The sequence below is a fragment of the Artemia franciscana genome, chromosome 6 (assembly GCF_032884065.1).
Source record: "Artemia franciscana chromosome 6, ASM3288406v1, whole genome shotgun sequence".
Lineage (NCBI taxonomy): Eukaryota > Metazoa > Arthropoda > Branchiopoda > Anostraca > Artemiidae > Artemia > Artemia franciscana.
In genome coordinates this window covers 39278109-39305051 of record NC_088868.1, presented here as the reverse complement: position 1 = coordinate 39305051, position 26943 = coordinate 39278109, and the positions used below count along the sequence as shown (strand labels likewise).

General features: G+C 32.6%; 1 protein-coding gene across 3 annotated transcripts; it reads right to left on the bottom strand.

Annotated features, from left to right (window-relative positions):
* Window positions 1–1616: 1616 nt before the first annotated feature.
* LOC136028411 (uncharacterized) lies at window positions 1617–20880 on the bottom strand. 3 transcript variants are annotated; one of them, XM_065706246.1, is made up of 3 exons: window positions 20725–20868; window positions 14047–14926; window positions 8047–8248 (listed from the first exon to the last, which is right to left on the bottom strand). In XM_065706246.1, the coding sequence occupies exons 2-3, from the start codon at window positions 14922–14924 to the stop codon at window positions 8113–8115; spliced, it is 1014 nt and encodes a 337-aa protein (XP_065562318.1). In that variant the 5' UTR covers window positions 14925–14926; window positions 20725–20868; the 3' UTR covers window positions 8047–8112. The 3 variants fall into 3 exon arrangements, with proteins under 3 accessions (XP_065562317.1, XP_065562318.1, XP_065562319.1); XM_065706247.1 differs by having other exon boundaries at window positions 14047–14784; window positions 20725–20833; XM_065706245.1 differs by lacking the exons at window positions 8047–8248; window positions 14047–14926 and adding an exon at window positions 1617–6895 and having other exon boundaries at window positions 20725–20880.
* Window positions 20881–26943: the final 6063 nt, after the last annotated feature.

Genomic DNA, 26943 nt, shown 5'->3' with positions numbered 1-26943 from the left:
AGGGGGAAACACCCCTTAAAAGTTGTAGAATCTTAATGAAATCACATCATCGCATTCAGCGTATCAGAGAACCCTACAGCAATTATTTCAAGCTACTATCTACAAAAATGTAGAATTTCGTATTTTTTGCCAGAAGACATATTACGGGTGCGTGGTTATTTATTTATTTATTTTTTATTTTTTCGTTTTTCCCCAAGGGGTCATCGCATCAACCAAGTGGTCCTAGAATGTTGCAAGAGGGCTCATTCTAATGGGAATAAAAAGTTCTAATGCCCTTTTTAAGTGACTAAGAAATTGGAGGGCACCTAGGCCCCCTCCCAGGCTCATTTTTCCCAAAGTCAGCGGATCAAAATTTGGCCATTTTGTTCCGCATAGTCGAAAACTATAATAAATATGTCTCTGGGGGTGCCTTAATCCCCCGGAGTTCCTGGGAGAGGTGCTGCAAGTTACAAACCTTGACCAGTGTTTACATACAGTATTGGTTTTTGGGAAGTGTACAGACGTGTTCAGGGGGATCTTTTCGGTTTGGGGGTGGGCTTCAGGGGAGGGTACTATGTGGAAGGATCTTTCCGTGGAGGAATATGTCATGATGGAAGAGAAACTCAATGAAAAGGTCGCGGGATTTTCTAGAATTACTATAAAAATACATTGAAAAAATAAACATCAAAAAGTTTTTTTTCAATTGAAAGTAAGGAGTAGCATTAAAACTTAAGACGAACAGAGATTATTACGCATATAAGGGGTTCTAAAAATACTTTAGCATAAAGAGCGAAGTAGTTAGGAGATAGATACCTCCCTCTTTATGCTAAAGTATTTTTAACAATTTCAACTATTTATTCTACGGCCTTTCTGATTCAGGGGTCATTCTCAAGGAATTGGCACAAAACTTAAGATTTAGCATTAAGAGTGAGGTATTAACGAGAGGACAAACCCCCTCATATACATTACAAAAACATAAGAATATAATAATTAGTTACGTAACTTAATTATTAAGTTACGTGTATTTTTTACTAATAAAAACATTCGTTAAAAATTAAAAGCTCTAGTTGCCTTTTTAAATAACCGAAAAATTGGAAGGACACTAGGCCTCCTTCCCCACCCCTTATTTCTCAAAATCGTCTGATCAAAACTAAGAGAAATTCATTTGGCCAAAAAAAGAATTAATATGTAAATTTCATTTTAATAATTTATGTCCAGAGAGTGAAAATCAAACATGCATTATTACAAAAACTTTCAAAAATTAAATAAAAAAACTAGTTTTTTAAACTGAAAGTAAAGAGCGAGATTAAAACTTAAAACGAACAGAAATTAGTCCGTATATGAAATGGATTGTCCCCTCCGCAATCCCTCGCTCTTTACGCTAAAGTTTGACTCTTTGCCACAGTTCTACTTTTTAATACCATTAGAAAGTTAGCGTAAAGAGCAAAACAAATGAAATTTATTTGCCAAGATCAAAACATACATTAATTCAAAAACGTCCAGAAATTAAACAAAAAAAACAATTTTTTTTAAATGAAAGTAAGGAGTGACATTAAAACTTAAAACGAACATAAATTACTCCGTATATGAAAGGGGCTTTTCCTCTTTAATGCCTTGCTCTTTACGCTAGAGTTTTTTACTGTTTTGGAAAGTAGAATTAAGAGAAAGAGTCATATCTTTGCGTAAAGAGCGGGGTTGATGAGGAAAAGCCCCTTTCATATATGGAGTAATTTCTTTCGTTTCAAGTTTTAACGTCGCTCCTTACTTTCAGTTAAAAAAACTTGTTTTTTTGTGCAATTGCAGTATAAAGGTCAACCTTCTCTTCTTCTGTAAAAGGTCAACCTCTATTCTTCTGTATTAGATTTAAATGAAGTTGGGGGATAAACCCGTGTAGAAGGTTCAAATTTTTACCAATCGTAAATCTTTTCTAACAAAATTTTTCCTTTCCTTTCCATCCGTACAAAATTCTATTGTTAATTTATAGAATATAGTAAATAGAATAAAGAGAAAATAAATAGAAAACTCCTCGGGCCAAAAAAAAACTTGGTACTACCTTTTCAGCCTACGTTCCAAGAGAATAGTTTTTTTTTTTATTCAAGAGTTGAAACACCACAGAAACTTATAAATAATTCATATCTTGGTAAATAGAAAAATATGAAATAAAAGAAAGTAAAAGAAAATAATAAGTTGTCCAGTAAATTATTCTTATATTTGCTGCACAAAATGTTAGTGTCGGGCTAAAATCTTAATTCTTAAGAAAAAGAACCAAAAAGAAAAAATTTACAAATAGTCCTTTATTACCCAATAAAAAAAAACCTTTACTTTGAAATCAGTCATATATTTAATTGAAAAACTTTTCTGAAAAAATAAGTGCCCTTAAAGAACAGCTAGGAGTTAAATTAAACTAAAGGGGAGCGGAAATGAGTTTAAAGAATTGTTCTGACTCGAAAAAAACAACCTTGAATATCAATGACTAATTGAAACCCAAAATGATCAGAAAGTACAATTAATCAAGTCAAACTTAAAATGAGCAGAAATTACCACGAAATTACCACGATGAAGAGTAGACGAGGAAGAGAAATTTCCACGACGAAGACTAGGGCAATCGGCCCTATGCCTTTCAATCACCAGAACGTCGTTCGCTCTTTACTGAAAACAATTTGTATTTTCAGCTATTTTTTGATTCATAACATAAAAAAAAGAAAAACGTCGTCATAATGAATGAATACAGATAGACTGTTTTATATAGATATTCGTAAAGATATTATGTATAGATTTTTATTTAGATATTCTTCTTTGTAAGTCTAAATATTTTTTGAATTTACTAATGTTAAAAAGAAAAACGCTCAAATTCTATTTTGTTTTAGAAAAGCACAAATGATGTTCCGGTCTTTAGAAGACTTAGACGGTGTTAGCCCTTCTCCTGTGTGTAGCAGTTTCTGTTTGTGTTTTAGTTTGACTAGAATATTTATTTGTTATTCCCTCTCGCTTCTAGTTTCATTTATTTATTGTATTTATTACAGTGTTTATTGATTCATTTATTTATTGGTTCATACCTATAGAAGGCCCACATTTTCCATTTAATTTTTTCATCAAAATCTTACAGATTTTGTTTTGATAATATTCCTCCATCCTATCCATCCAGGATTCTGTAGCACAACTTCAATTAAGATTTGCTGCAAAATATTCGTCAAAAAAATAAATTCCACGTCGAAATTTTCATTCTTACGATGAGTTTTACTACTGAATAAAAAAAAAATGTTATTTAAAAACAAGTGAATGCCAATTTGTAAAATATCTTTTCAAAAGTAAATGTTTTCAAAAAAGGAAAGAGCACCACTAAACCAAAGACAACCCTAAATAAAGTTAATAGCAATTTAAATATAAAAATAACAGAATTAATTATCAATGAGTAACTAGAACCCAAACAGAATGTATACTAAAGTGAACAATCAATTCAAACTATAAATAATAATAAAAAAAAATACCACAAACAAGACTAGAACTGAAACCCTCTAAGCCTTCTAGAAGCAGAATTGTTATGTGTACTTTAATGGAAGCAACATATATTATTTAAATTTTCGCTCTTACAGCGTATTTAAATAAAAAAAAAATAGTTTTTTAAATGAAAGTAAGGAGTGACATTATAACTTAAAACGAGCAGAAATTACTCCGTATATGAAAGGGGCTTTTCTTCCACAACGCCTCCCTCTGTACGCTAAAGTTTGACTCTTTCTCTTAGCTCTACTTTTTAAAAAAGGCAAAAATTTTAGCGTATTAAATAAAAACGCTAAAATTAAATAAAAAAAAACATTTTTCCAAATTTCAAGAAAATGGAACGTTAAAATCTAAAATAAGAGAAAATTACCGTAATAGAGAAGTTAACCCACCAAGGAAGCTCCCCCAACCCGAATTGATGATTCTTTATGCTTGATGGAAATTTTAACGTAGCCCTTTATTGTTAAATAACGGAAAAGAATTCGTCTGTTACTTACTTCGTGCAGTAAAGAACGAACTATAGAAAATCAAGAATCAGAATAAGTCAAAAATAATATTATACCCAAGAGAAGCAACTTAAGACACATATTATTGTGTGAAATGATACGTACGTTGTATTATCTAGTATATGAAGACACAGTTTTTTTGTCGAAAATTATGCGTTATTTTAGTTTTATCTTTTGTTACTTACAAAAGTATCAGATATTGTGTTGTTTTTTTTCAAATAAGCCCTTAAGCACCTTTGTATAGTTTTTTAGTACCCCATTGGCGGTAAATTAAGGAAGAAGAAGGAAAATAAAAAGAGAGGCATCACTGTTTCTCATGCGACAAAATAGATTTTCTCGGTTCTCAAGATAGGGTACAGCAATTTTCATATTTGGGGGTCATTGGCCATGAAAATTCCAGAAGTGGAGTCTTCATTTCGAGCTGACATCACATTTGCAAGGTTTCAGGTGGAATTTCGAAATGCAAATAAATCTATGCTCACAGTGAACTTTTACCATCAAGATTAATCAAAAAAGTAGTTACCATCCTTGAATGACCTTCAAATAGTAATTCATCCTCAATTGACAGTTGTTTTTTTTTCAAAATAGAATTTCAAAGTCTTGGTTACTACGAGTTATAGTTCGTTCTTATGAAGACACACTAGGGAGGTTTTCATGGTTTTGCTTATTAACACCATATTCTTTCTGCTTTTGTTGAATTTAAATTGTATTTTAATAAGCATAACTAGTCTTCATTTTTTCATTCAGTTGCATGAACGACATTCCAAAAAAAAAAAATACAATACATATTTTAGATAGTTTTTTTTTCTAAAAACGAAAAAGGTTCAATGTTTCTGAAAAACTTTTTAGGAGTATTTTTCTGTATGTCTTCTGTCTCTCTCTGTCTTACAGTCTTGTTTAAGATGAATTAGCAACATAGCATTCAGCTCCTGTAGTACTTTTTCGTTCTAGTTATTGGTACTTTTTAAATAAATGCTCAAGTTTTTCCTTTGATACTATAGACTCAACGAACAATTTCAACGTTTGTTGCAATAGTTCATCATGTCGATTTGTCAACTTCCTTCCACGTCTGACAACGTCAATCCCTAGTTTTGGTAGCAGTGTTTGCTCCCAAAATTCAAAACTTTTATATACCCAGTTTGGTAAATTGTCATATTTCCCTTTGACTGCCTTATTACCAAATATAATCGGCCATACGGTATTAATAACTATAACATAAATAAAAACGTCCCACACGGCATCATAATAAAATCCAATGGCGTCAACATCACCCTTTTCTCCTAACTCATCCATCAGTAGATCTGGTAAACCAAAAAGGTCTCCAATAGCAGATATAGCCTTTTGTATTGATTTTTGTATTTCTTGTAGATAGCTCTGCCTTACTGAAATGAACTCATTCACCTGATCAGAATAATTAGATGGTATTGTTCTTCTAAAACTGTCTTCTTGATTTACATAATTTGTTGGTCCAACACTTTTGAATATTGCGTCACTTTTTAAATTATCGTTAGACTTCAACGTCTGATGTCCATGGCCACCTAAAGTCTCTTTAGGATACTTTTTGTGATTTGCTAAAGACAACGTAGGAGGAGTCTTACGAGTGATGCTGGTATTTTTTGACAGGGATACGTCAAATTCTAAGTTTTTTATTGATATTTTATCTGGCTCCACCCTTGGTATCAGTCTACCTTCGTAGCTATGTACTATTGGTAATACGTGTTTTGATTTTGTGAGGTTTTGCTGAGTAAATTTTACATTAACGTAAGGAGAAACTGAAGGCTTATTAACTTTGTGTTCTTTTGCTTGGTAGTGCTTTTTATGATCTCCTCTTTGTAAATATATGGGAGATGTTTGATATACTTGATCGGCACTGATGGAGCCTGTCTCCTGAATTTCTAATGTCTCAGCCAATTTTTCTCTTGCTGGAAGCTGATGCTTTGAATTTTCACTATTGCGCTGGATATTGTAACTTGATAAAACTGAAGACCCATAATTAAACTTAGGTGTAGCAGTATTGGAGCGATAAAATGATGGGGCTTGATCTATTGTTTGTCTTTGATGATTATTATAATGATAAGAGAAAGGTTGACGATTATCAGTTTTCATTAAACCACCTACTGATACGTCTGGAATCCTTGACATCGTCGTTTCTTTCCGACTTACTGGACTAGCAACTTTAAGAATTCTTGAAGCTACGTTTGAGTGAGAAAGGTTTGCTGTAGAAAATCTTTGACTAGCTATATTTGCACTTCTATGTAATTTTAAGTTTTTTTGTTCCAACTTTTCTTTAGGGAAATCTGTTGTACGTAAAAGTGGTGGGGTTACATATAGACGTCTTCTTGACAAATTATCTCTGTCAGAGCTTACCCTTTGATAGTCTAAATTATGTGCTGCCTGATACATGTCCAAGGTCTTCCTTTCTGTTGAACTACCATCAACTGCTGTAATTAAGCTATGGGGATTAGGTTCACTTCTTGACTGAGGATCAAATTTATTTTTGAATCCCATCATAGATCTCATGCGGGATGTCGACAGTAACTTTGTTAAGGGTATATAGTCCATTGTAGTTCTATATCTATTGGAGACAAAGTTTTTGAGCTTCATCTTAAAAACCCTTTCGTCTAAGAATCGCCGCTTTAAATTACGTATATTGAAGCCCCAACCGTCTCTCCTTTTTCTTACTTTTCGAGAATAAGACATTGGTAACATTAAAGTTGCATTTGCAGAAGATCTAGGAGACTGATTCAATTCTATGTTAATCTTCATGTTATACGGTAAAACTTCACTCAAGCTTCTCCCACCACTGAATTCAGGATCACCAGATGAAATATCAGTTTGTTGAATAGTTTTTGAACCGTTAACATTTGCTGCTCTGATAAATAACAGAAGAAACAAAGTAATTCCAAACATTCCTATAAAATAAAAAAAGGAGTACAAATTTTTGTCAAGAGGCAAGGGGGGGGGGTAAAATCAACTTATTGTAAAATCAGAAGTTGAAATCAACAACAATTTTAAATAAATGCAGAGCCTTCTTATAAATCGATCTTAGATTTAGGTAGACCCAGTATTCATAGCGGTGATTCAGCAGTATAAGCGGTGATTCATTCTGACTTTAGCATGTTTTTTTGAATAAGTGATTCATGTGTCTCAGGAGTCGTTCTTAAGGAATTAAGACATAAATTTGAACTTTCGGAGGGTGAGTCATATTGGACATTTCAACTATGCTGAATCATCTCAAATTTTAATTGGGTGACTTTTGGGGAACATCGCCGTGGGTGTAACCAGTTCCCTCAAATCCTTGTGGTAGCTTAAAAAGGAACTATAATCTATAATTTATGTTCAAGTAGGCCGTCTTCCCGTATTCTAGAACCATTGGGCTAATATGATTTTCTCTTGGGAAAAAAAACTAAAAAACAAATGAACACGTATCCTTTATAACAAGATAAGAAAAAAAATCCACCTTTTGGAAGATGGGAGCTTGAAACCTCTATCCCAAATTTTTATCAGACGACTCTGGGGGAAAAGGGCAGTGGAAGGAACAAGATTCCCCTAATTTTTGCGGTCGCTTAAAAAGAAGCTAGAACCCATAATTTTATTTCGAATGGGCCGTCTCTCCATATTCTAGAACCATTGCCTCAATGCGATTTCCCCTGGGAAAAAACTAAAAAACTAAGTAAAAAATAATAAAAACTTGTCCCTGATCAACAGGCTAAGAATAAAAAAATCCACCTTTTTGCAGATGGGAGCTTGAAACTTCTGTCCCAAATTTTGATCAGACGACTTTGGCGGAAAAGGACTGTAGGAGGAACTTGTTACCCCAATCCTTTTGGTCGCTTAAAAAGAAAATAGAACTTATAGTTTATGTTCGAATTGGCGGTCTCCACATACTCTAGAGCCATTGTCAAGATTTGTTTATATCCACTGAAGCTGGATTTGTGAAGCGAAGAATTCTTCATGCTAGCCTAAGTTTAACAAATCAGTATTAAAACACAACGAAAAACAAGTTTTGCGTCGAAACCTTGCTTACTGAGCATAATCCTAACAATAATTAACATTCAAACAATTAGACTGATACGGAGATGAAAATATATTTAAGGAAAGAAATAAATAAAAATAGATATTATCTTTTTCACAATATTTTATTATTTCCAAACCGCTTATTGAATTTACAAGTGTAACTTCTCATATTCCGTCTGTTTTGACAGTGTTTCTGAAACTGTCGGCGAAATTTACTGCTGAAAGCTTTCTTGCTGTAGCGCTCGAATCTACAAAATATATTAACAGTATTTAAAACACAATACAAAATACACAGTATGGAACAAGATTATTATACAAAACATTAATATAAAAATGAAAGATATTTTAAAGCTTACAAAACGTGTCTACAATTTTTCTCCAGCCTGTAAAAGGCTACCTTTTTTATCTTTACTAGTTCTGGTTACTACCTTTCAAGTCAGGTCCCTCTAGCTTTTTCAAAAGAAAACTTTGTTTCGATGAACTAAATTTGCCAATCTATTAATTTTGAGCTGACTAATACTTCTAACAATGAACTGGAAATTAAAAGGAACATGTTCACGCTAAATTTACATATGAATAGCCGGGCTAACTTTTTAAGGGCTGGGCTAGTTTACGCCGGGCTAGCTTCGTTTTAAAACGTCAAGTTTGTCCTTTGAAATATATTTGGATTAGACCATTGCCTGGATCAATTGTTGGTTATGGGGATTCGATAACCAACGATTGATTCTTCAATAGTTGAAGGGTAAGTCTTCGACTGAATGGTAAATCTTCTTGAGTGAGTCCGTTCGAAGACATCGGAACTTGTCCATCTTTCCGGACTATGGTTGTAGACGCTTGTTTTTGTTTAGCTATAGAAAGTTGTATTCCAATACAGATTTAAAATGTTTGTTTTTTTTACACTGGTTTGCAGTATTTAATTTTATTTATATGTGGCAATAAACTTTTCATCATACATGCATTATAGTACACCCGCAAAGCATTGCCAGCCAAAGAAATAGAACCCGGAAACTGGTATCTGCACTAGTTCGACCTTTGGTCTAGATATGAAAAAGTTTGCTTGCATCTTAAGTGCATTACTTTTCCCAATTTGCTATTTATTTTGTTAACATTCAAATTATTGCCAGGGTTTTGATGTTGAACCAAGAAAATAAATTTTTGTTGATTTCAAAAGACTTTTAAGCACTTCAAAAATTCTAACTGTGTTGCAGAGAGAGGCAACAGCTTCCTCAATTTGTTTTTCTTTTCGTAATCAACGGGGTGTCTCTCGGAAGTGATAGCATTCGTGAACTCGAAACTATTTCTGGATGTGGAAATCGTGACGCAAGGTGAAACACTTGCTGCAGAAGTAAAACTTCTTCAGAAAAAAATATGCGTACTCCTGCAAGACATTACATTTTCTGTCTGAGAACCGGAGAATATATTTAGCGTCTCTTCTGGATTTCTTGGAAATTAGTTTGGAAAATCCAATCTCGAGCGAATTCTGTTCGAGAAATTACGAAGTAATTTATGTTCGTTTTAAGTTTTAAGGTCGCTCCTTAGTTTCAGCTAAAAAAACTTGTTTTTTTAATTTAATTTCTAAACTTTTTTGAATCAATGCATGTTTTGATTTTGGCTCTTCGCTGAAGTATAATCGACACATTATCTGCAAAATTCTTTTTTTGGCTAAATGGCATTCTCATTGTTTTGATCAAATGATTTTGAGAAAAAAAGGAACGGTGGAGGAAGCCTAGTTGCCCTGCGATTTTTGATTACTTAAAAAAGCAACTAGAACTTTTAATTTTTTACGAATGTTTCTATTAGTAGAAGATAAACGTAACTTATATATTAGCTTACGTAACAAACTTTTGTAATATCATGTTTTTATTGCATATATGAGGGCTTCACCCCCTCGTCAGTGCCTCAATTTTACACTAAAGATTAAATTTTGTCCCAATTCATTAAGAATGACCCCTGAATCACAAAAGCCGTAGAAGAAATAGTTGAAATCACTAAAAATACTTTAGCGTAAAGAGCGAGGTATTAGGAGGAGGTGAGCCCCTCATATACGTAATAATTACTATTCGTTTTAAGTTTAATACTGCTCCTTATTTTCAGCTAAAAAAAACTTTTCCTATTTGTCTTTTCATTGTTTTGTTTTGAATAATGCTAGAAAATCTTTTGCTCCCTTCATGGAAATTTTCTTCCCCCATGACAAATTCCTCGATAGAAAATTCCCTCAACATCTACCCCTCTTGTCAACCCCTCCTCCCAACCTCCTCCCAACAAAAAAAAATTGTTTTTCTAGTTTAATTTCTGAACGTTTTTGAATCAATGCATGTTTTGATTTTGGCTCTCCGCTGAAGAATAAACAACACAAAATCTGCAAAATTCTTTTTTTTTTGGCTAAATGGCTTTCTCATTATTTTGATCGAATGATTTTGAGAAAAAAAGGAACGGTGGAAGAAGCCTAGTTGCCCTGCGATTTTTTGATTACTTAAAAAGGCAACTAGAACATTTAATTTTTTAAGAATGTTTCTATTAGTAAAAGATAAACGTAATTTATAAATTAGCTTACGTAACAAACTTTTTTAATCTCATGTTTTTATTACATATATGAGGGCTTCACCCCCTCGTCAGTACCTCGCTTTTACACTAAAGATTAAATTTTGTCCCAATTCATTAAGAATGACCCCTGAATCACAAAAGCCGTAGAAGAAATAGTTGAAATCACTAAAAATACTTTAGCGTAAAGAGCGAGGTATTAGGAGGAGGTGAGCCCCTCATATACGTAATAATTACTATTTGTTTTAAGTTTTAATACCGCTCCTTACTTTCAGCTAAAAAAAACTTTTCATATTTAATTTTTCATTGTTTTGTTTTTAATAATGCTAAAAATAATACTAATGGAAGAAAATGGAAATTTTCTTCCCCCATGACAAATTCCTCAATGGAAAGTTCCCTCAACATATACCCCTCTTGCCAGCCCCTCGACCCAACCAAAACTCCCCCCGAAAACGTCATACACTTCCCAATAAGCATTACTATATGTAAGCACTGGTCAAAGTTTGTAATTTGTAGCCCCTCCCAAGGGGACTGTGGAGGAGTAAGTCATCACCAATGACATAGTTATAAGGTTTTTCGACTACGTTGAATAAAATTGCTATCTCGGAATTTCGATCCGTTGACTTCGGGAAAATAATTAACGTGGGAGGGGCCTAGGGGCCCTTCAATTTTTTCGGTCACTTAAAAAGGGCACTAGAACTTTTTATTTCCGTTAGAATGAGCCCTCTCGAAAGATTCTAGGACCAATCGGTCAATACAATCACCCCTGGAAAAAAACAAAACAAACAAACAAACAAACAAATAAACACGCATCTCGTGATCTGCCTTCTGGCAGAAAATACAAAACTACACATTTTTGTAGATAGGAGCTTGAAACTTCTACCATACAGTTCTCTGATACGCTGAATCTGATTTATTTAACGTTAATTATTTGCTTACTTCCTATTTTCTAAAATAGGCAAATTTTGACTTCCTTGCTTATGCAGGTCTGAATCTGATGGTGTGATTTTTGTTAAGATTCTATGACTTTTAGTGGGTGTTTTCCCCTATTTTCTAAAATAGGCATATTTTCTCAGGCTCGTAACTTTTGATGGGTAAGACTAAACTTTATGAAACTTATATGTTTAAAATCAGCATTGCAATGCCATTCTTTTGATATAGCTAGTGTTATCAAAATTCCATTTTTTAGAGTTTTCCGGTTACTATTAAGCCGGGTCGCTCCTTACTACAGTTCGTTACCACGAACTGTTTGATTACTTGGTTACTGGGTTTCTTCATTCTTTTCTTTAGTTTCCTATGGTGATATTTATTTCAAATTAAAGGTTTAATACAGAAGTTTTTTTTCTACATCTGAAAAAAACTCGATGCGATGAAATAATTCCTAAAGTTCTCATAGAGTTTTTTTCTTTTTTTTCTTTTTTCATTTTCGATAGACAATTTTTATCTTTAAAACGCTTTGACAAAATAAAATACTTCAACTTCGAAGCTTCCACACGCTTTGACTTTGTCACGCTTTGACAAAATAAAATACTTCCACTTCGAATACTTCCACTGTCTTTGGGGACGACTTACTCCCCCACAGTCCCCGTGGGAGGGGCTACAAGTTACAAACTTTGACCAGTGCTTACATATAGTAATGGTTATTGGGAAGTGTACAGGCGTTTTCAGGAGGAGTTTTTGGTTGGGGGAGGGGTTGAGAAGAAGAGGATATGCTGGGGGAGCTTTCCATCGAGGAATTTGTCATGGGAGAAGAAAATTTCCATGAAGGGAAAGCAGGATTTACTAGCATTACTTAAAAAAAAACAATGAAAAAATAAATATGAAAAAGTTTTTTTTTCAGCTGGAAGGAGCAGCATTAAAACGAACAAAAGTTATTACCCATATGAGGGGCTCACCTCCTCCTAATACCTCGATCTTTACGCTAAAGTATTTTTAGTAATGTCAACTATTTATTCTACGGCTTTGAGATTCAGGGGTCATTCTTAATGAATTGGGACAAAATTATATCTTTTACTAATAAAAAGATTCGTAAAAAATTAAAATTCTAGTTGCCTTTTTAATTAACCAAAAAATTGGAGGGCAACTAGGGGTCCTCCCCTGCTCTTTTTTTATCAAAATCATTTGATCAAAATTATGAGAAAGCCATTTAGCCAAAAAAATAAAAAATATGCAAATTTCGTTTTAATTATTCCTCTGCGGAGAGCCAAAATCAAAACATGCATTGATTCAAAAGCATTCAGAAATTAAATTAAAAAAAAACAAATTTTTTCAACTGAAGGTAAGGAGCGACATTAAAACTGAAAACGAACAGAATTTACTTCGTATATGAAAGGGGCTGCCTCATCAACGCCCCGCTCTTTACGCTAAAGTTTGACTCTTACTCTCAACTCTTCTTTTTAAAACAATAACATATACGAATATACGTATATATTCATATACGAAGTAATTTCTGTTCGTTTTAAGTTTTAATATTGCTCCTTACTTTCAGTTGAAAAAACTTGTTTTTTTTATTTAATTTTAGCACTGAGGACGACTTGACGGTTCCTTGTCGAAATTTTTACTTGATTTTCATTTCTTTCTAACTATATATTTCTTTAGGTATCATTAAAGTTGGTAAGCTCAAATAAAAATAACTGTTTGGTCAGGTACATTAAGGTGAAAAAAAAATTATACAAGATACACTTCTTTTATTCATACATAATTCATATTTATGTAAACAGTCACTAGATTTTCATGGCAAAAAAAAACAAAATGTACCAAAAAAAATTCTTTTGAAAATTTGAACTCTTTATAACAGAAAATTTTAAGAAATACACAAGATGTTTCTTCCTGTGTGTCTAAATTATTTATGGCTAAAGACAGTTAGGCAGATGATTTTTCTTAAAAAAATGGAAAAGTAGCAGAAAATCAAAGCAGGGTTTATCACAAAGATTAACCCTAAGATATATTAACAATTTCGCTAATACTTCAATTAATCGTAAAAATCTTTAATAAATAGCGGAAAAATTTATAGTCTTTGAGCAGTCCTTGAAATAACAGGAATGCTTCAATTTAAAGTCTCCCCTAAACATATTTTTCTTTAACATTAATTGGAAAATTGTTAATACTTCAATTAACCATTAGAATAGTTAAATCCCTACATTAGCCTTTCTAACACCGCTAATACGTAGCCGAGAAATTTGAAATTATTGAAGAAGCCTCCAATTAAAGGGAACAATCCGTCAAATAATCTTCGCAAAACACTTTTCAAATGTTAGAAAATTCTTTAGAAAATCGTCATTAATCGCTTAAAATTTGTTAGCTTAGTCACTAAGACAATTTTAAATAATGGCGAAAAAATTTAAGCATCCTTGGCTTAACAAGGACAACACGACAAACAATGTATTCAAAATACTCTTAAGCTTTTGGAAATTTAACAAAAAAATTAAGATTTTAAGCAACTGTTTTCAGGAGTAAAAAATGTTACTAATAAGTATCCAAAGAAATTAAAAATATTTGAACATACCTCAAATTATTAGGAAGAATCCGACAAATAGTCTCCTCAAAACATTCTTCAGCTCTTAGAAGCTTAAGGAGGAAATCATTAATTCTTTGAACGATCATCATATCACCACTCACATCACGTTTTGTAATAGTTGTTCTGACATGTGACTTCAACTTTAGACGATGTAGCTTATTACCCAGTTCCCTTGCCCATGGTTTAGGCCTTATTCTGACACCTCTTACCAAAATATAAGTAAATATAATATTTTCTATTATAGCCAAGGCAAGTTGATGGCCTATTAGTCGCCAATTACCATCATAGATGTAGCCTTCAGTGAAATTGTCAGGAAGTTTTATATCCTTTTCGTTCGTGTAACCAAGGAAGTATAGCGACATCTGTTGGATCCAAGTTTCTATAGTTTCTTCAAGGGACTCTTCTTTATTAGTTTCAAAAGTTTTTTGCTTGTTTTTTTTGGGTATAGTTACATTGCTACTAGGCTTTGAAGCTAAATACTTGTAATTACCATTATTAACTAATAAATTATTTGGTCTCACTCCTAAATTTTTGGAACCAAAATCACTTCTTCTTCCATTTTGATTATTTTTAACGCTCTGTAGTGTGATTTTTTCCATTTTTTCAAGGCCTGAATGCATCTTTGTCATAATACTCTTCTTTCCTTGATCCGACCTCTGTTGGGTATTTATATGTCTGGCAGTGTCGACTTCGTAGCTTTCTACATTTTTACGGCCGAAATATATCCTGTTTAAAAAAGATTTTGTGTTTTGACTGGACTTAGTTTTGAAATCCTTCAGATTACTCCGGAAATCTCCAATTTTATAAGCCTTTGTTATCCCATTTCCCGTGGAGGAAAGGATAACAAGTAGAAACACAAGTTCCATTCCTAGATTTAAAATTCATAAGTATCATTATTATAGTAAGGTATGGGTGGCTCTTTTAATCAACCCGAAGGTGCAAGCAGAAGGATAAAAGCTTTTTTTTTCAACTGAACATCCTTAGAAGCTTGCCTGTAATTTCGTTGAATTCAGGTCAAATATTTTCCGGGAAATATCAGCTGTATTCGTAGAAAATTACTTTAAGCTACAATTCTCATTGCATGCAATCAGCACAATGAACAAAATTTGAGCTCTCCCCCCCTTCCCTAAAAAGGTGGTAAATATATTCCATTATCCAAAAAATTTGAAATATGTTCTCAGGGTAAGGATATATGTTCCCTGTCGACTACAGACACCAAATTAATAAGAAAATAAAGTATGAAAAAAAAACAAAAAAGTGTCGAAGCTTCAGTTACAGGTATTTTGTTTTTATTTTAATGTTTGGTATTAATTTTATTTTTATTTGTATTTTGGTTTTTTACACATCTTGTTGAACTGCTTAGAGCAATGCAAGTTTTATTTGCGTTCGCTAAATATATTGGTAGGAGAAAAAAATCAACGATATTTAATTCGTAAGAATATGCTAAACATGAGCAATTCTTGAATTTAGGTTATCATTTTTGAAGGTAAAAATAGAATAAACACTTATTTCGAAAATTGGTGCTAAGTGCTAATAATGTGTGATTGCCTTTGGAAAATTGCACGGTTGAAAATAAGAACAAACATTCACACCCTCCAACACACAGAAATACCGAGCATCTGGTCGATGATTCTTCCTCACAATAAAAATTAATATTGCATAACACTTTTTTTAGAAGAACTTTCAAGCAGTTCAAGTTAGCAAACTGTGAGTAAAAAGCAACTCGGTTGAATGATAGCCAGCGTTTAACAGCGCTAAAAAGTGCTGCCTAAGTGAAGAGCGAAGCGGGTAAAATGTATATGTTTTTTTCAGTTTGGAATTTGTACAGAAGGAGTTGTCAGTGTAACTTTGGAAGGGGGTCATTCGATTGGAAACTGCAAGTTCTATTGTTCATGTTTAAGAGTGAAAAGTGACTGGATGTCGATCAACCCCTCTGACAATCCTTTTTTCTTCAAAGAAATTCAATCAAAACTTGAGATAACCAATTTTATTTATAGAAAAAGAAGAATTAATTCATTAAGCAGATAATAAACAAGGAAATGGTTACTACCTCCCCTAAAAAGCAAAGTTTGTCCGAGGGGAAAATAGTGAAAACAAAATACATAAAATGAAAGAACACTAGGCCACCCCACTCAACTATAAATATGGAAGAAAAAACAATATCATTACTTTACTCTGGGAATTATATATCATCATAGACCCCACAATAAATAAAATAAATGAATAAATCAAAACACAAAAGCAGTTCCTTAATGGTTTTTCGAAATATTACAGGGTGTCCAATACTCTTTATATTACTAGTCAAACTATTCCATTTCCGTGTACCTTTATATAAAACAGAAAAACATGAATGGGAAGATATGCCTCTAGGTACACTTAAATCAACATTACCCCTTTTATAGTGTAAATGAACAAAAGGCCTAACGTATAATAAATCACTAAAACAGCGTGGTTGAACATCCTGCAATACTCCAAAAATAGACGAAAATACACAAATTCACGGAGGCTCGCAGCTGACAAAATTTTCAAGGTTGGATAAAGTTCCCAAACAGACTGACGAGGAGGAATCCCTGCTAAAAACCTAACTACGTAATTTTGTGGAACTTTTATTGGCTTAAGGATAGATGGAAAAGTGGAGAGCCAAATACTTGAACGATAAAGTATATAAATAGGGTGTACTAGTTAAAGTTACATGCTGCTTAAAAGATAAATTTTCATCAATTGTGATCCCGAGGTATTTAAAAGAAACGGTTCGTTTTATAACTCCATTAGACGTATTTAATTCCTTCATCCATGGGTAAAATTCCGGCGATCGTGAGAAAATCACAAAATTAGACTTGCTTATATTTATCCTTAGCTTATTTACCCTCAGCCAGGTCATCAACTGATTCCCTCATTAACTTCTCAAGCAGCTGCACTGTCTTAGCTAGGGTAATTGCTGTTGTGTCAACAGCGAAAAGTAAAACTTTTTCGCTAGCAGGGTTAACCGTTAGTTCATTTATTCTGTAGCAAAAATTATTTAGAGAATTTGGTAAACCATTTATAAATATCAAGAATAATATAGGACCATGAACTGATCCTTGCGGAACACCTATTTCAACCATTTTTTCTCCAGAAGAAGAATCATTTAGTTGAACATACTGTTAACAATTACTTAAAAACTTGTCAAGAAATTCAACTCTTTTCCCCTCAGACCATACGCCTCACACTTTTTAAGAAGAAGTTCATGATCCATCACGTCGAAGAGTTTTACCAGACCTAAAAATACTGCACGTACTTTCAAACATTTTGCTCAGAATAGTTGAACGGTCCAACATCCCTTAGGGCTGGAGTAGTAAGCTGTTTAATTCACCCACTGTTGCGTGGAGTATTTGTTATTGAAAAATGAGTATATCTTTGACTTTTCCGTCCAAAAAGATTAAGGGCACTCAAGCACAGCTTTCTGGGTATGTCGAGCAGAGAGCTGATTAAAAAAAAAAACATTGTTTATGGAAGCTCTCAAAACGACGTATCTCAAGAATGGTTTTGCGTGTTAAGCCGGAACATTAAGGGAATGATGAGAGGGTTAATCAATTGACAAAATGCAATATGTGTATGCTACTATTGCTAATGTTACTATCACTTGTAGTATATTACTACTGCTAGTAGTATATTAGTACTGCCACTGCTATGAATACTACAATTAATATTTCTATTGCATACAGGTGCAAATTTCAGGTAATGTTGAGTGCGAAATTGAACTAAATCAAAAGAAACTAGATGGAAACAAGTGATCAAGTGTGCATATCAGCCATATCTTATGAATGCTTTAGAGTTTTAAACTGAAACTTTCAGGGCTTGATGAGGAGGATATTCCACTGACCGAAAGGAGATATGGGTATAATACTACTGCTACTTGTACTACTACTTAATCGAAACAAACTATATGTGCAGGTTGTCAAAAGAGCGTATCAGCAATACCTTACGATTGAATTGGAGAATTGAGTTGAAACTTACAGAGCATTTTGAGGGGAATGTTGATCTAAACAAAAGGTAATTTGTGCTTGCTATTCCTGCTGCTCTTACTGCCACTACTGTTACTGCTATCACTACTACTACTACTACTACTACTACTAGTACCACTCTTAGTACTGGTACTACTACTACTACTACTACTACTACTACTACTACTACTACTACTACACCAACTACATATACTACTACTACTACTGCTACTATTACTAATACTACTACACATACTACTACTACTACTACTGCTACTACACCTACTATTACTACTACTGCTGCTGCTTTTACTACTACTAATACTACTACTACTACTACTACGACTACTACTGCTACTACCAATACTACTACTACTACTACTACTACTACTACTACTACTACTACTACTGCTGCTACTACTAGCGATACTACTACTATTAGTACTACTCCTACTATTGTTACTAGTACTAGTGCTAATACTAATAAAACTGAGACTGTTAAGGTGAGAACTCCAAGGGATATTGAGAATATGTTAAACTAAATCAAAAGAAACCATTTACATGGAGGTTTTCATAAGGATGAATCGACAATGTCCCATGTATTACTTAGGATATCAAGTAGATACTTTCAAGGTATGTTGAGTGGGGATATTGAAAAACAAAACAAAGATGCTATGTCACTAATGCTACCAGTATTACTAAGACTATCATTACTATTGAGGCTAAGGTTTTGAAGGTGAGCCCTTCAGGGAATTTTTAGGGGGGTGTTGAACTAAATAAAACACACAACGTGAATGTAGGTTGTAAAAAGTGTGTATCAGCAATGTCTTAACAACGGCTTAGAGCATTTAATTAAAATCTTTTAGGGTATATTGAGCGATTGTTGAACTGAGTAAAGATAATATGTGCATACTAATACTACTGTTACCACGTTTACTGCTACTACCTAGGCTACTGTTTTTAAGGTGAAACGCATAGAGATGATAGAGGAGGATGTTGAATTAAATCATAACACATGTCCAAGAAGAATGTCAGAAGGCCATATTAGTATACCAAATTAACGACTTGGAGCATTGACGTGGAACTTTCAAGGAATTTTGAGGGGGATTGAACTAAATTAAAACACACTATGTATATTTAGTTTATCATAGGGGTGTAGCAATATTGCAACAAACCCTTAGAGTATTAAGGTAACACTTTCAAGGCTACTTTAGACGTTTTTGTCACTATTTCTTCCGTAATTGCTGCTCCCATTGGACGAAATCAAAATAGTTGAAATGTATCTAGGTTTAAAAAATTATATAAGCGGGATATCGTAGGCCAGGAATAAGATATGAAGTAAAAGCTTTCGGTGAAAATTCAAACAGCTATAAAACTAAACCTAAAAGCACTGTCTCTATGCTGGCTGTCATTGAGATATTTTTGAGATATCAGCAATATGTAAAAAAAAAATGCTGAGGGTATCAAATTGAAACTTCCACGGCTACTACTATTACAACTGATGATACTACTATTAAACCAAACCAAAAGAGCTTAATTGCAGCCAGGTTGTCAAAATAGCATAGATACAATGTCTTAAGAAAAGAATAGGTATTATTTTTATTTTCAGGGAAAGTTGGGGGGGATAAATACATCAAAAGATTCTATCTAGATTGTCCAGAGGGAGTACTTGCAATATTGAGTAAACAGTTCGGGGTGTTATATTAAAATATATGTGATGTCCATCAAAGTCAGTCAGAATAGCGTATTTGGAACATTTAGAAACGGCTGAAAGTGTTAAGTTGAAGCTTTCAGGGCATATTGCGGGGGTGTTTAACTACATATGGATGCTAAAAGGGTGTAACTACAATGTATCTGGAATGTCTAAGATCGTTAAAATGAAACTTTAAGGGGATGCTAGTGTGTATTTTGAACAAAATCAAAACTAGTTCGGGGGCTAAGTAACTTGACGTTGAAGTGTGAAAATATTAAGCGGTGTGGAATACATTTTTGTAGAAACTGTTTATACAGATTCACTGATTAACCGACTTCTTCTAGCCTGGAGTGAAAAACATCGGTTTATACTTTTTTTTTCAAAACTAGTTAATATCTCTAGGCAATAATGTAGCACTACTTGTGGGGACACTAATCATACATCTTGTTTATTTATGGTTTCAGTATTGAATTACTCTTTAAAAAAAAATAATAATAAACATCAATAAGCTACCCTGCGTACTTTCTTAAACGCAAGAAACGCGAAAAATTTCGTTTCCCCTTAAAGGTATCCATTATAATTTGAATCAACGTTGGAAGCAACGTTGCTTCCAACGTTGATTCAATATGTTGGAATATTCAAATATGTTGGAAGCAAAAGCCTTCCTATATATATTTTTTCAAAAATCAGGCGAGACAAGCTTAAAATTGGAAGATACCGAATGTATCTGTGAGAAAAATTGGAAAAATAGAGTAGTGCTCTACGATTTATCATTGTAAAAAAATTTTATCTGCACCCCCCCCCCCATCGGGATTACTTGCTTTTCTTCTGATCGATCAACTTATTTGTATACCCCATAACAGAAAGATATAAAGTTGAAAGATGTAGAGGCTAGTGTCCCCTCTGGGGGTATTTTGATTAAATATTAGCTGATTAACTGAAACTCCCTTCCTTCACTTATAAAAATAAAGACAATCAAACACTATATACCTTAGGAAATTGCATGCATCAAAGACTGTAAATCATCCAAAACTTAATGAATTACTAGTTCATCGCTACTAAACGTAAAAGATGACATTAAAATTTACTGGTGAAAGCTGAAAACGATAATTTCTGCTCATCACGTAGAATTTTCTCGTTAGAGTAGGATTTCATTACATCATTTGATCCAATTTCAACTTTAAGTTGGACTGGATATGGATCCAATTAAAATGTATTCCGGTTTTATAAAACTTAACTTAGAATTCCTGTACATATTTGCGAAGAGAATAAGTCTTCAAGCTATGGTATTATTCCGAAAAACATATGATATGAACATATATATATATATATATATATATATATATATATATATATATATATATATATATATATATATATATATATATATATATATATATATATATATATATATATATATATATATATATATAATATTTTTGCAATTACCAGTTTTTTGCTCTTTACACAATTTAATGTCTTTTTATACTGAATCTGTTCATAGATATTTGATTATTGAAGCTAGTTCCATTTCTACAACAATATGTACTAATCTTCAAACTTTCGGTTTTCTTTTTTTTTTTTCTTTTTATAAAGTCTGATTTCTTGTAACGATTCCTACTAAGCTTCTAACTTTTGATTTTCAATTCTAAGCTTTAGAACTGTTGCAATCCCTTATCCAAATATATCCGAATATGTTTGCAAATACCAGTAATTTGCTCTTTAAGCAATTTAATATAAACTTCTCCATACATGAAAACCTTCAATTTTCCACGGAAGTGTGACGTCATTTCCATACTGCTGTGTATGAAAATGACGTCAAGCACATAAATATTTTTTGTCCAAAATTTCTCGTTAGCTTTTTTTCTCGTTATATATAACGAGCTTTTTTCTCGTTATATATATATATATATATATATATATATATATATATATATATATATATATATATATATATATATATATATATATATATATATATATATATATATATATATATATCTATATATATATATATATATATATATATATATATATATATATATATATATATATATATATCTATATATATATATATATATATATATATATATATATATATATATATATATATATATATATATATATATATATATAATGTATTCTCTGAACATCATTGTTAATAAATAAATAAATGAATTCAAATTTCAAATTTCAATTTCAAGACCCATATGAGCTTTGGTTAGTATATATATATATATATATATATATATATATATATATATATATATATATATATATATATATATATATATATATATATATATATATATATATATATATATTATTTGTATGTTAACTGCATATTGTGTTGCAGTTTTACGACACGATGCAGTTTTACAACCTAAGAAGACCCTTCATAATGTGCTGGATATCCAAACCCGGATGGTTCCTAGCCAAGGATGATAACAATATCACGGAAATATGCTAGTCGCTGTCACATCGGCAAAGCAAAATGTTTTGATCCCGAAGTTTGCAATTTTCAGTCCGTGTGAAGTACCTGCCATTGGTGAGTGTGTTCACGCCACAGTAGTTTTGAAAGTAAATGAATTTTTGAGAAAATTAGATGGATTTATGTTGAATGCTAGCCGCTTCCCACCAGCCTGGCTGACCAGTTCCAGCCTCCTCAATCAGCACCTCCCTCATCAGTCTACCCTGTTATACTTCAGAACTCCCCAAAAGACCTTTAAACGTCCAAATGAACGGAAAACATTCACCGACAAGGTGCAACCAAATCCAAACATTATAGCCGAGTTATGCCGGTCTAACGACGAGTGGAAACTTGTGGTTCGGTCTAAGAAAATTACAGGCCAGATAGTCAAAAATGTTATGGGCACCGAATCTTCGCTCTACATTTCCCTCAAGGAGCCAGCTTTTGTTGCCGCGATTCAATGAGTGCCATAAAATTTAGACGTACGTCGCTTAAACAGCTAATCCCCAACAGCTAATCCCCAACAGCTAATTCCCAAGTGCACTAAAACAGTACATTGTGGCAAGTCTCAAGCATTTAAGGTTTACTTTCCGTCTTGAAATGATCTTGATACGTTTCTGAAAGCATCAATGAAAGTTGGATATGAACGCCTTCCAGCTGAAGAGTTTGTATTCCTACTCCGTCACTGCTTTAATTGCCATGGAATCGGTCACTTCACCGTGAATTGTAATAACAGTGTACTGTGTTATAAATGTGGCTCCCTTGATCACAAATTGACGCCTGATACTCAAGGCCAAAAAAGTATTTTTTGCGTTTGTCGCAAGATCAATGTTCATATGTGCTATTTTGCAAAGAGCCCGAACACAGAACTTAAGCCTATGGACTCGTTTCTACTATCATGGAATATAAACGGATCATTTACATTTTATAAACTTTCTGTTTTGCAAAGCCTCAGCTCCAGTTATAATGGGATTTCTCTCTAGGAACATTTTCTTACTAAACATGGTAACATCATAATTACACTTGATGGGAAGACATCGTACACTGTGCCTGCCAGAAAGCGAAATAACCTGGCAGACTCTCTGGTAAATTTGCTGCTTTCGCTAGATCAGGTTTCTTTTCTAGCATGTTCGAGCTAAATGATCAATATTTAGCCGTGAGAGTGGATTCCTGTGCTTATGTGTTTAGTATGTATAATCACTAATTACTCCAGCGATCAGTCAAAGCGATTATTTGCTTTATCATGCGAAGAGTTAGATTCTCGTGTAGAAGAAATTCTGCGTCCAGGATTAACTTGTTTTATAGCCGGAGACTTCAATTCTAATTTGTCTGAACCAGACTCTCAGGCGTCTCCACATACTACTATAGTTAAGGGCTTATTTAGTGGTTTTTGCAAGTATTAGACACGTTGCTGTATCTTAAAATCTGACTGCCGATACAGTTAACGTTAAATCTATATATATATATTTTGAGTTATTGGAATTTGTTTTATACAATACTTATATAGGATTTGGGGGTGATTTGTACAAGCAAATTATGGGAATTCCCATGGGGGGGAATGCCAGCCCATTTATAGCTGACTTGTTTTTAAGTCAACTAGAATATAAATATATGATGGATAAGAATAATCCAATTAATTTAAAACATGCTTTGTCAAATAATAAAAGATATTTAGATGATATTTTGGTCTTAAATTGTAAGGATTTCATTGATATTTCTAAAAATATATATCCATCAGAGCTTATTCTTGAGCCTAGTCATGGCGCTGGTCATGAAGATCATTTCTTAGATTTAAATATTAATATTTGTGATAATAATAAATTAAGTTTTAAAATGTATAATAAAACGGATGATTTTGATTTTGAAGTGATTAGTTTCCCATTCCCTGAAAGTAATATACACTCAAATATCACACATTCAGCGTTTTTCTCACAGTTACTTCGTTATGCAAGGATTTGTAGTAATTATATTGATTTTAAAAATAGATGTAAAATCTTAAGCCAAAAATTGATATCAAGAGGTTTTTCTGCAAATAAATTAACTTGGCAATTTAAAAAATTTAGTTTTCACTATAACGAACTTCTAAATAAATATCAAAAGAATTATCTAGAAATACTTAAAGAAATTTTTAACTAATTTCGGAGGTTCGAGAAATGTTGTCACAGCGCCATCTATTTTGAATTATGTTTCTAATTGAGCGGATTTTTTAAAAAATTAGCCACATGGTAAAGATGAATTCTATAATTGTTTAGTTCATTCAGGTTTTTTGCAATGTGTTAATATTTGTGATTTGGTAAAATTTATAATATTTAGTTTACCTATTGTTGCTAAAGGGAGGGATATATTAACAGGATAAGCTTGTTTTGGTTTTACTTGGTTGTTTTACATTTGCTGTTTTTTTTTTCATAGGCATGTATTTTGGGGGTGATACCTGACGTGGGGATGCCATGGATATTCTGTGGTAGCCACAACACTGTGCTGGGTAGAGAATTTAGAGTGGCGAAACCCTATATAGGCCAGTGTATTCTCCTGATGAGCCCTTATGTTGGGTGTTGCCTCTGAATTATTTGTCTATATTATTTTTTCTATTGTTAGGTAAATGACGACTTATACTTATTGCCGACATGACTGCCTGTCCATGGATTATTCTTTATGGTTGATTGTGTGTGGCTCTGCTGTTTGACCTATGTGATTGTATGGATGAGTAGGGTTAAGGCCGCATTCAAGTACTAGTCTATATTAATCACTAATTTAGGAAAACAGTCTTCCTTTTCTCCTTCTGTCTCTTTTTTTTTTTTTTTTTTTTTTTTTTTTTGTGTTTGTGCTGTAGCATTAGTGATTTCTCTTTTCATGATATATATATATATATATATATAAATAAGTTGTCTGTGTGTGGATCTGTGGATCTGTGGATCAGGTGACGTCATGTTTGTCCGCATATGACGTCTGAATTATTTCACACTAATACAAAAGAAGAAAAAAACTAAAAAAGGTAAAAACTACAAAAAAAACTAAAAAGAAAAAAAAACTAAAAAAGCTAAAAAACTAAAAAAAAACTAAAAAAAGGTAAAAATCTAATAACTAAAAACAAACTGAAAAAAATAAAAAAAGGCAAAACTACAAAAAAAATAAAAACTAATAAAAAAACTAAAAAAGCTAAAAAACTAAAAAAACTAAAAAAAAACTAAAAAAAGGTAAAAAACTAAAAAAAACTAAAAACTAAAAAAGAAAAAAACTAAAAAAAAGGAAAAAACTGAAAAATAAAAGAGAAAAAGAAAACTAAGAAAATATGAATAAATATATATAAAAATAAGTTGTTTGTGGGTTATGTCTGTCTGTCTGTCTGTCGAGTGACGTCGTGTTTGTCCGCATATGACGTCTGAATTATTTCACACTAATACAAAAGAAGAAAAAAAACTAAAAAAGGTAAAAACTACAAAAAAAACTAAAAAGAAAAAAAAACTAAAAAAGCTAAAAAACTAAAAAAAACTAAAAAAAAGGTAAAAAACTAAAAACAAAAAAAACTGAAAAAACTAAAAAAAGGCAAAAACTAAAAAAAAAACTAAAAACTAATAAAAAAACTAAAAAAGCTAAAAAACTAAAAAAACTAAAAAAACTAAAAAAAGGTAAAAAACAAAAAAAACTAAAAACTAAAAAAGAAAAAACTAAAAAAAAGGAAAAACTGAAAAATAAGAGAAAAAGAAAACTAAAAAAATATTAATAAATATAAAAAATATAAATATAAATATAATATAAATTAGCAATCAACAAGCACCGAGACACAAATGACGACCGGGACACAGGGAGTATAAATGACGACCAGGACATAAGTAAAAAAAAAAACTAAAAAAATGGTAAAAACTACAAAAAAACTAAAAACTAATAAAAAAACTAAAAAATCTTAAAATCTAAATAAACTAAAAAAGAAAAAAAAGAAAAGAGGAAAAAAATAAAGGAGAAAAACAAAACTAAAAAACGAATGTATATACAGACCGGGACACCGGGATACAAATGACGACCGGGACACAGGGAATATAAATGACGACCGGGACACAGGGACACAACTACAATGGGGACGCCGGGGGGCACAGGGGGAATATAAATGACGCCCGAGACACTCAAAGAGAAATCACAGACTGGAACACCGGGACACAAATGACGACCGGGACACAGGGAATATAAATGACGACCGGGACACAGGGACATAACTACAAAGGGGACGCCGGGGTGCACAGGGGGATATATAAATGACGATGGCGACTCAGGGAATGGTCGATTAGCAATCACCATCAACAAAGCTCAAGGGCAATCATTAGAATCATGAGGTATAGATCTGAATACGGATTGTTTTCCCATGGACCATTATGTGTTGCATGTTCAAGAGTCGGTAAACCTGAAAATCTATCTATATGCACAGACAATGGGACAGCAAAGAATGTTGTATATTCGCAAGTTTTACGTAGTTAAAAACATATATATATATATATATATATATATATATATATATATATATATATATATATATATATATATATATATATATATATATATATATATATATATATATATATATATATATATATATATATATATATATATATATATATATCTATATTCACAGGTGGGACATAGGGACACAACTACAATGGCGCGTAACTAATATGGCGCGTAACGACTTACGCGCGCGGGGGGGCTTGGGGGGGCGCGAAGCGCCCCCACCAACTAGGTGTTGGGGTGGC

Excerpts from the sequence above, each read along its gene's own strand:
- LOC136028411 (XM_065706245.1), bottom strand. The coding sequence starts at position 6,893 with ATGTTTGGAATTACTTTGTTTCTTCTGTTATTTATCAGAGCAGCAAAT.